This window comes from Prionailurus bengalensis, chromosome D1, assembly GCF_016509475.1.
Source record: "Prionailurus bengalensis isolate Pbe53 chromosome D1, Fcat_Pben_1.1_paternal_pri, whole genome shotgun sequence".
Taxonomy (NCBI): Eukaryota; Metazoa; Chordata; class Mammalia; order Carnivora; family Felidae; genus Prionailurus; species Prionailurus bengalensis.
In genome coordinates this window covers 62669641-62680529 of record NC_057346.1, presented here as the reverse complement: position 1 = coordinate 62680529, position 10889 = coordinate 62669641, and the positions used below count along the sequence as shown (strand labels likewise).

General features: G+C 37.8%; 1 protein-coding gene across 1 annotated transcript; it reads left to right on the top strand.

The window, feature by feature from the left end:
- Positions 1–2575: 2575 nt before the first annotated feature.
- Positions 2576–3538, top strand: LOC122482616 (olfactory receptor 52N1). The gene has a single exon (XM_043578929.1). It carries the CDS (start codon positions 2576–2578, stop codon positions 3536–3538), a length of 963 nt encoding a protein of 320 aa, XP_043434864.1.
- Positions 3539–10889: the final 7351 nt, after the last annotated feature.

Below are 10889 nucleotides of genomic sequence, written 5' to 3'. Positions count from 1 at the left end.
ACTATTTGCTAACTAACTTGGATGTGAATTTAAAAAATAATAACTAAAAAGAGATGCTATATAGTCCAAAATAATCCATATAAAATGTTAAAAATAATGGGTAAATTTATGAAGAACACTAAATACAAGATTACACATAAAGCTCATTTTTTTACAAAGCTTATGTAATTTTTATTCCCAATTTTTTCACCACCAATTTTGTACATGACATTGTGCTAAGTTTTGGAAAAGATATAAGATAGGTCTGCCTTACAAAAGGAATTAATTCTGAAATTCTACACCATTTCAGATCTACTGTGCTATGTTGTACCTATAAAAAATATGCCTTCAAGAGTCCTAAGCTATGATTTGGGACAAAATAATTCCTAAGACAATTCCCAATGGCTAAGCCAGGTTCCTTGGGACCCAGATATATGCGATTCCTAATTATCTTTTTTTCTTATTATAAAAACACACATGGGAAATAAATTCTCCTCTGAGACTGTAGTAGAAATAAATGGGGGCAATTAAGTTTTTCCAGCTCCAAAATTTAGAATATATCACACACGCACACACATACATGCATGCACGAGCATACGCACATGCGCCCAAACACAGACACAGAATAGAAAAGTTCCCACCTCCACCTGCCACTTTATGGTGTCAATATAGGTATTAGATTTGTCTTGCAGGACCAAAATCATCACATAGAAATGAATATGACTTGATCTGTGGATATGTCTTCAGTGTCTCGAAGAACTCCAGTAGCTTTCAGGGTGAGCAGATTTCTGAATTTGGGGTGCATTCTTATTAAAGGGGTGGGTGCTAATTATGATAGCTGACCCAGGAGGAGGCATAAGAGAGTTGCCATGTAGGGTTATTCTCCTGACCTTTGAAAAGCCACAGTGTACCCCACTATAAGGCAGATTTTACATACTGGCTTATTTGCTCCATTTTCACTTTGGATAAAAACACTAATGTTTCAGCGACTGAAATACAATCCATATGGGGAGTATTCTAAAGAGAAGTAATCAGTCCCACTGGCTGTTCAAGATACAATTAGCATTTCCAAAAGAAAATGATTTACACTGCCATGGGAGAAAACAAAAGAGTGATGACAGCCTTATTCCATAGTTTTCTGTTTCTCGTCTACTGTTCCTTTTAGGAAATTGCTTACAGTTCATCTCATAGTTATAATCGTTGAATTATTTCACAGTTCAAAGAGCTCCTAGATTTCACATACTCAGCCTTAATCTTTTAAAAAAATAAAGATAAAATATTTTATAAAAGACATATGAGGAGAGAAGAGTCAAGTTTATACAATCTTAGATTTCCAACAGGCACATCTCTGAGGTGGCAGGGAGGTCACCTCTCATTTGTCCAGGAAGTACTATAAATTTTAACATTGATATTTTTTATCCAAAGAGATGGTTTTCCCTCCAACAGTCCCTCTATAGGACCATCTCCTGTATTTTACTACTTGTAATTTTTCCCCTAAATTAGCACATTCCAGCCCAACATAGCCCTCTTTTTCAGACTTCCCCATCTTATTTGCATCCATCATATGCTCATAACTTTGTCTTATCTCCTCACAGTCTACTATCACACCAAATATTCTCCTTTTTACTCTTCATAAATGTTTTGTCATTCCTTATTCTCCCACGGCTTCCTTTTCTATGGGCTTTAAAAAATGTGTGGAACATCTCCTTTATACTAGAATAAATTAGTTTTGGAGACGATGTAGGCTGAGAAATATTTGATTCTATGGCTCCCTGAAATTGTGGTTTAGAAAGAAAATAAAGTGCTGTTCTAAAGGAAATGTCAATTGTTTTAGTTTCAGATGATGAGTATCTCCATTCACCCTAGGGTCCACTGGAAGAGACTATAGCCTTAGCACATTAATGTCTCATAAGTTACTGCATTCCCAGTGATACTTCACCCACTATTTATGACGTTAGTGATCCAAAAGCAGAAATAGGTGGCCATTTGATGATATTAGGAAGGGGATTACTATGTTTTTTTACCTTTAATATTATGATTCTAGTTTTCCGAATTTAAGTTTCCTCCAAACCAAAAGGGGGCGGGTGTTGGACTAAAATTAGCCCACTAAAATCATTGTCAGGGTGTTCACCAGTGAAGACTGATTACCTTAAAGGTGAGTCCACGAGAACCTTTGAAAATTATTAACATTTCAGAATGGAATAGTTATATCTGACTAAGATAATGAGCCCTTAGAACATGTCAAATATTTCTTCAATCTTTGATCATCCAGTTAGTCACTTAGTGGCCAACTCAGCCTGGAGAATGGACTGTAAATTATGATAACCAAAAACCCTGGACACATCCAGATTCAGCACATCCACTAAATTCAGTCAGTACATCTTCCCAATATCTAATGTGTAAGTAATGGACCCAAACAGTGTATATGGCACAAAGTCAACATAAAAGATCATATTTAGTGATTGACCTACAAGAAAGACAAATTAGCATTTATGAAGAAGAAAATCCTGCTGGTGAGTTACTCTCTGGACCTTTCTTTTTTCCTGCTTACAGAGCAATTCTGTAACTTCTGTACCATGAACTTCCAACAGGTGTTATGTCATTCCTAAATGACACCAGCCTAACTCCAGTTTCATTCATCCTAAATGGCATCCCCGGGCTGGAAGAAGTACATTTGTGGATCTCCTTCCCCCTGTGTACCATGTACAGCATTGCCATCACAGGAAACTTTGGTCTTATATACCTCATTTACTCTGAAGAAGCCCTACACAGACCTATGTACATTTTCCTAGCCCTTCTATCCTTCACAGATGTGCTCATGTGCACCAGCACTCTTCCCAACACCCTCTGCATATTGTGGTTCAACCTCAAGGAGATTGATTTCAAGGCCTGCCTGGCCCAGATGTTCTTTGTGCACACTTTCACAGGAATGGAGTCTGGGGTGCTCATGCTCATGGCCCTGGACCGCTATGTGGCCATCTGCTATCCCCTGCGCTATGCTACTATCCTCACAAATTCAGTCATTTCCAAGGCTGGACTCCTCACTTTTCTTAGAGGTGTAATACTTGTTATCCCTTTCACTTTCCTCACCAAGCACCTGCCATACTGCAGGGGCAATGTCATACCTCACACCTACTGTGACCACATGTCTGTGGCCAAGATATCCTGTGGCAATGTTAGGATCAATGCCATATATGGTTTAATGGTTGCCCTCCTGATTGGGGGCTTTGACATCCTGTGCATCACAATCTCCTACACTATGATCCTCCGGGCAGTTGTGAGTCTATCATCAGCAGATGCCCGGCAGAAGGCCTTTAGCACATGCACTGCTCACATCTGTGCCATTGTCATCACCTATGTCCCAGCCTTCTTCACCTTCTTTACTCACCGGTTTGGGGGACACACCATTCCTCCACATATACACATTATTATGGCTAATCTCTACCTGCTCATGCCTCCCACAATGAACCCTATTGTGTACGGGGTGAAAACCAAGCAGATACGAGAAATTGTTATTAGATTCTTGTTTAAGGAAAAGGACAATTCTCACAACATTTAAGTAGAGTCTTCTTAGAAGTTAGAATTCTCTTATCCAGGTTGAGATAACCAAGTCTGTAGGGAACTCTACAAATGAAAGCAGTTATCTGGCCACAGGAAATGCTTTCATGGAACTTTAATTCTCCTACCTCTTTTTATTTATTTTTATTTTTTAATGTTTATTTACTTTTGAGAGAGAGAGAGAAAGAGAGAGAGAGAGAGACAGAGTGTGAGCAGGGGAGGGGCAGAGAGAGAGGGAGACACAGAATCCTAAACAGGTTCCAGGCTCTGAGCTGTCAGCACAGAGCCCAATGCAGGGCTTGAACTCACAGACGGCAAGATCATGACCGGAGCTGAAGTCGGATCCTTAACTGACTGAGCCACCCAAGCTCCCTCTTCCACCTCTTTTTAAAGAGGTGGACACTATGTTCATGTAGACAAAGACTCTCTCTTCTGAAATTCCATGTTCTTCATAGACTTACTCTTAAGGGAGAGTGGTTGGGTCACTAGGACGGGAGTTGAACTTTTTTTTTTTTTTTCAATGTATCTGGCATTTATTTATTTATTTATTTATTTTATGAAATTTATTGACAAATTGGTTTCCATACAACACCCAGTGCTCATCCCAAAAGGTGCCCTCCTCAATACCCATCACCCACCCTCTCCTCCCTCCCACCCCCCATCAACCCTCAGTTTGTTCTCAGTTTTTAACAGTCTCTTATGCTTTGGCTCTCTCCCATTCTAACCTCTTTTTTTTTTTCCTTCCCCTCCCCCATGGGTTCCTGTTCAGTTTCTCAGGATCCACATAAGAGTGAAACCATATGGTATCTGTCTTTCTCTGTATGGCTTATTTCACTTAGCATCACACTCTCCAGTTCCATCCACGTTGCTACAAAAGGCCGTATTTAATTTTTTCTCATTGCCAGGTAGTATTCCATTGTTTATATAAACCACAATTTCTTTATCCATTCATCAGTTGATGGACATTTAGGCTCTTTCCATAATTTGGCTATTGTTGAGAGTGCTGCTATGAACATTGGGGTACAAGTGGCCCTATGCATCAGTACTCCTGTATCCCTTGGATAAATTCCTAGCAGTGCTATTGCTGGGTCATAGGGTAGGTCTATTTTTAATTTTCTGAGGAACCTCCACACTGCTTTCCAGAGCGGCTGCACCAATTTGCATTCCCACCAACAGTGCAAGAGGGTTCCTGTTTCTCCACATCCTCTCCAGCATCTATAGTCTCCTGATTTGTTCATTTTGGCCACTCTGACTGGCGTGAGGTGATACCTGAGTGTGGTTTTGATTTGTATTTCCCTGATAAGGAGCGACGCTGAACATCTTTTCATGTGCCTGTTGGCCATCCGGATGTCTAGAGAACTTTTAAAAGATGTAAGTTGCAGCATATTCATAACACACAGAATGTATGTCCATCAATATCCAAACTGAATAAATAAGTAATTGTGATCTATTCAAGTATAATGTGGAGTGAGAGAGACCAAATAATATGTATTCTATGATTTCATTTAGATAAAGGTCACAAGCATGTAAAACTAATTTGTAGTCGTAGAAATCAGGATGATGTTTAACTTTGAGAATAAACGCTCAGATAATGATGGAACAGAGTATGAGGGGTGCTTTGAGGTGCTGCCACTGATTTAGTTCTTGATCTGAATGGCAATTACAGGGTGTATCCGCTTGGTGATACTTATGATGTGTGCTCTTTTTTGCATGAATATTATAGTTCAATAAAATATTTATTTAAAATAATATGTCTTGGGCACACTCTCTGATCTCTCTATACTGAAACATTTTCTTCCTGTACTCTCTGTCCATGACTAACAAAGTATATGTATTTTGTTTTTATAGGATGCTAAATTTAGTGTAAATAATATGTATATTTGTACAAATTATGATCAAACAACACACACAAGAGAATCATTAAAAAGTAAAAAAACTCCCATCTTGAAAATCTCTTCCATTTAGTTTCTTTCCAGAGATAGCATCGTATGTGTTTTTTTTTTTCCTTTTGGTGATTTCTTCTTTTACTCCAAGCTATGTTCAAACTTTAATTTGACTAAAAACTACCCTGTTACAGACATTGAGGATTGTAACTCAATTACAATGTTTATCACCTTTGTGTGATAATATCTGTGTGTGTGATTTATGTATGTGTGTGCATATAGTGTATACATGTATATACATGTACATGTATTTATATATTTATTAAATGTGTTTTTATAATTTCCTTCTTTCTATATTTCTAACCTCAATGTTTATAAGATATATTTATTTTATTTTACTTTTAATTAAAAAAATTTTAATGTTTATTCATTTAGAGAGAGAGGGAGAGGGGTGCCTGGGTGGCTTAGTCGGTTGGGCATCCGACTTGGACTCAGGTCATGATCTCACAGTCCATGACTTCAAGCCCCACATCAGGCTCTATGCTGACAGTTCAGAGCCTGGAGCCTGCTTCAGAATCTGTGTCTCCCTCTCTCTGCCCCTCACCTGCTCACACTCTCTCTCTCCTTCAAAAATAAATAAACATTAGAGAGAGAGAGAGAGAGCACGAGTGGGGGAAGGACAGAGAGAGAGGAAACAGAGAATATGAAGACTGTGCTGGCAGCACAAAGCCTGACATGGAGCTCAAACCTATAAACCATGAGATCATGACCTAGGCTCAAGTCAGACACTCAACCGACAGCCACCCAGGTGCCCCAAATCAGATATATTTTTGATTTCCTAGTCTGAAGATCATTACTACTGCTATGATTCCAGAAATCTTCCTAGATTTGTTTATAATTTGATTGTAATAGTTGAAAGCTAATAAACAGTACTTGAATTCCTATGATTATATGAATATTAATATAAATATTGAGTATGAATATGTATTACTTTACAACGAAGTCAGGATTACATTTCTTTCTATATTTTGTCCAATGTAACCATCCTTATTATTTTTGTAGGAGAATATTTCCAGCATCAATATTTTTCAGAGATATCTGATAATATATTTCACCCATTAAAAAATGAAAGGATTTCTATGGAAAAGGGGCAAGCAGACAATTAGAAAATAACTTTTATAACAGAAAAGAATGAATGATGGCAAAAATATTTAAGGAAAGGAAAACAGAGTTGCAGAAATCTCACAGAAAGAAAAAAGGCAAGGATATAAAATACGAAAGAAAAATAAAGACATATAGAAGATCTGTCCAAGAGGGCAAAAGTCTGACTTTTAGGGTTTACATTAGGAGAGAAAACTGTTCAGGCAAATGGAGAATTTATCCAAACAACTATGAAATAATATTTCTTATAACAAAATTAAAAATGTGTATTTTAAGAAATATCAAGAAATACCAAAATACCTAGAATATCCTTTATAAAAGATTCAAACCTGGACATACTACTGTGAAATTAAAGACTATAAATATAATGAAAAGACGCTTAAAATTTCAGGTGGAAAACAAACATTAAAATAATTTAAAAAACCAATGCATGTTTACATAATTGACAAGGAAACCTACCAACAAACATTGATGTTGCAAGGTCATAGAGAAGTTTTCTTACTTATAAAAATAAATAATTATTAGACTAGACTTCTGCTTTCAATTTAATAATAACTCTAATAGTGAATGGTAAAGTTATTTTTGATATGAAAAAATGAAGAAAGAAGATCTGCAAAACAACTTTTCTTAGAAAGTTATTTGAGGATGGGGCACATGGGTGGCTCAGTTGTTTGAGCATCTGACTCTTGATTTCGGCTCGGATCATGATCTTGCAGTTAGTGGGATGGAGCCCCATGTTGGGCTCTGCATTGGCAGTGCAGAGGCTGCTTGGGTTTCTCTCTCTCTCTCCCTCTGCCCCTCCCCTACTTGCTCTCTTTCAAAATAAATAAATAAACGTTTTTTAAAAATAAAGTTTTTTGAGGATGTACTCCAACAATATGAGAGAATAACCCCAAATATGCTAATACACCATGGAATTTGGGGGTTAGTGGTTTCAGTCTAAGAAAGGAAAATAATAATTCCCACAACTCTGAATGAAGAAGATTGAAGATGAGAATAATTTCTTGTAAATCAAGTTTCAACGATTATTCTTGTGTTTGGTCACTTTCTTATTACATCACTAGAAACTTACAATTGTTGCCACGACCTGCCTCAAGGATGGTTTAAGTAGGTCAATTCTAAAGATCCTTATAGCTCCTTTTGCGATTTTTTACACATTATTTCTCATTATCTCTCTCTCTCTCTCTCCCCATAACAAGATTAACCATCAGTTTTTTTAGACACAGTAAGAGCTAATTTACTCTAGAGCTTTACATGCATTATCTCTGATTTTGAATCAATTCTGCAGATAGTTATTATTCACTGCATTTTATTTTTAAGGAGACTGAAACTTGGATGGATTCATTAATTTGCTATAGTCTACAAAGATTTTAGGTAGAAATCTGGGATTTAAATTTAGAAAATTCATGTTGTTGTTGTTTTTTAATTTTATTATGTTGAGGTAAAAATATTTAACATGAAATTGATCCCCTTAACACATTTTTTAGTGTACAATATATTTTGTTGACTATATATACTACATTAAGCAGATCTCTAGAACATATTCATCTTGCTTAACTGAAACTTGTGAAGGTTATTTAGTTATTTCCCACTATCTGCTACCTCTAGAAACCACCATTCCACTCTTTAATTCTGTGAATTTGACTATTTTATTTACCTCATAGAAATAAATTTTTTTTCAACGTTTTTATTTATTTTTGGGACAGAGAGAGACAGAGCATGAACGGGGGAGGGGCAGAGAGAGAGGGAGACACAGAATCGGAAACAGGCTCCAGGCTCCGAGCCATCAGCCCAGAGCCTGACGCGGAGCTCGAACTCACGGACCGCGAGATCGTGACCTGGCTGAAGTCGGACTCTTAACCGACTGCGCCACCCAGGAGCCCCTAAACATATACACTAACAAAACTGAAACAGGAAGAAATAGAAAATTTGAATAGACCCATAACCAGTAAGGAAATCAAATTAGTAATCAAAAATCTCCCAAAAAACCAAAGTCCAGAATTCCAGGGGAATTCTACCAAACATTTAAGGAAGATTTAACAACTATTCTCTTGAAACTTTTCCAAAAAATAGAAATGGAAGGAAAACTTCCAAACTTTTTCTTTTTTTTTTTTCTGAAATTTATTGAAAAATTGGTTTCCATACAACACCCAGTGCTCATCCCAAAAGGTGCCCTCCTCAATACCCATCACCCACCCTCTCCTCCCTCCCACCCCCCATCAACCCTCAGTTTGTTCTCAGTTTTTAACAGTCTCTTATGCTTTGGCTCTCTCCCATTCTAACCTCTTTTTTTTTTTTCCTTCCCCTCCCCCATGGGTTCCTGTTCAGTTTCTCAGGATCCACATAAGAGTGAAACCATATGGTATCTGTCTTTCTCTGTATGGCTTATTTCACTTAGCATCACACTCTCCAGTTCCATCCACATTGCTACAAAAGGCCATATTTCATTTTTTCTCATTGCCACGTAATATTCCATTGTGTATATAAACCACAATTTCTTTATCCATTCATCAGTTGATGGACATTTAGGCTCTTTCCATAATTTGGCTATTGTTGAGAGTGCTGCTATGAACATTGGGGTACAAGTGGCCCTATGCATCAGTGCTCCTGTATCCCTTGGATAAATTCCTAGCAGTGCTATTGCTGGGTCATAGGGTAGGTCTATTTTTAATTTTCTGAGGAACCTCCACACTGCTTTCCAGAGCGGCTGCACCAATTTGCATTCCCACCAACAGTGCAAGAGGGTTCCCGTTTCTCCACATCCTCTCCAGCATCTATAGTCTCCTGATTTGTTCATTTTGGCCACTCTGAATGGCGTGAGGTGATATCTCAGTGTGGTTTTGATTTGTATTTCCCTGATAAGGAGAGACGCTGAACATCTTTTCATGTGCCTGTTGGCCATCTGGATGTCTTCTTTAGAGAAGTGTCTATTCATGTTTTCTGCCCATTTCTTCACTGGGTTATTTGTTTTTTGGGTGTGGAGTTTGGTGAGCTCTTTATAGATTTTGGATACTAGCCCTTTGTCCGATATGTCATTTGCGAATATCTTTTCCCATTCCGTTGGTCGCCTTTTAGTTTTGTTGGTTGTTTCCTTTGCTGTGCAGAAGCTTTTTATCTTCATAAGGTCCCAGTAATTCACTTTTGCTTTTAATTCCCTTGCCTTTGGGGATGTGTCGAGTAAGAGATTGCTATGGCTGAGGTCAGAGAGGTCTTTTCCTGCTTTCTCCTCTAAGGTTTTGATGGTTTCCTGTCTCACATTTAGGTCCTTTATCCATTTTGAGTTTATTTTTGTGAATGGTGTGAGAAAGTGGTCTAGTTTCAACCTTCTGCATGTTGCTGTCCAGTTCTCCCAGCACATTTGTTAAAGAGGCTGTCTTTTTTCCATTGGATGTTCTTTCCTGCTTTGTCAAAGATGAGTTGGCCATACGTTTGTGGGTCTAGTTCTGGGGTTTCTATTCTATTCCATTGGTCTATGTGTCTGTTTTGGTGCCAATACCATGCTGTCTTGATGATGACAGCTTTGTAGTAGAGGCTAAAGTCTGGGATTGTGATGCCTCCTGCTTTGGTCTTCTTCTTCAAAATTCCTTTGGCTATTCGGGGCCTTTTGTGGTTCCATATGAATTTTAGGATTGCTTGTTCTAGTTTCGAGAAGAATGCTGGTGCAATTTTGATTGGGATTGCATTGAATGTGTAGATAGCTTTGGGTAGTATTGACATTTTGACAATATTTATTTTTCCAATCCATGAGCAGGGAATGTCTTTCCATTTCTTTAAATCTTCTTCAATTTCCTTCATAAGCTTTCTATAGTTTTCAGCATACAGATCCTTTACATCTTTGGTTAGATTTATTCCTAGGTATTTTATGCTTCTTGGTGCAATTGTGAATGGGATCAGTTTCTTTATTTGTCTTTCTGTTGCTTCATTGTTAGTGTATAAGAATGAAACTGATTTCTGTACATTGATTTTGTATCCTGCAACTTTGCTGAATTCCTGTATCAGTTCTAGCAGACTTTTGGTGGAGTCTATCGGATTTTCCATGTATAATATCATGTCATCTGCAAAAAGCGAAAGCTTGACTTCATCTTTGCCAATTTTGATGCCTTTGATTTCCTTTTGTTGTCTGATTGCTGATGCTAGAACTTCCAGCACTATGTTAAACAGCAGCGGTGAGAGTGGGCATCCTTGTCGTGTTCCTGATCTCAGGGAAAAAGCTTTCAGTTTTTCCCCGTTGAGGATGATGTTAGCTGTGGGCTTTTCATAAATGGCTTTTATGATCTTTAAGTATGTTCCTTCTATCCCGACTTTCTC

Coding starts and splice junctions, on each gene's coding strand:
- LOC122482616 (XM_043578929.1), top strand. CDS start 2,576: ATGTCATTCCTAAATGACACCAGCCTAACTCCAGTTTCATTCATCCTA.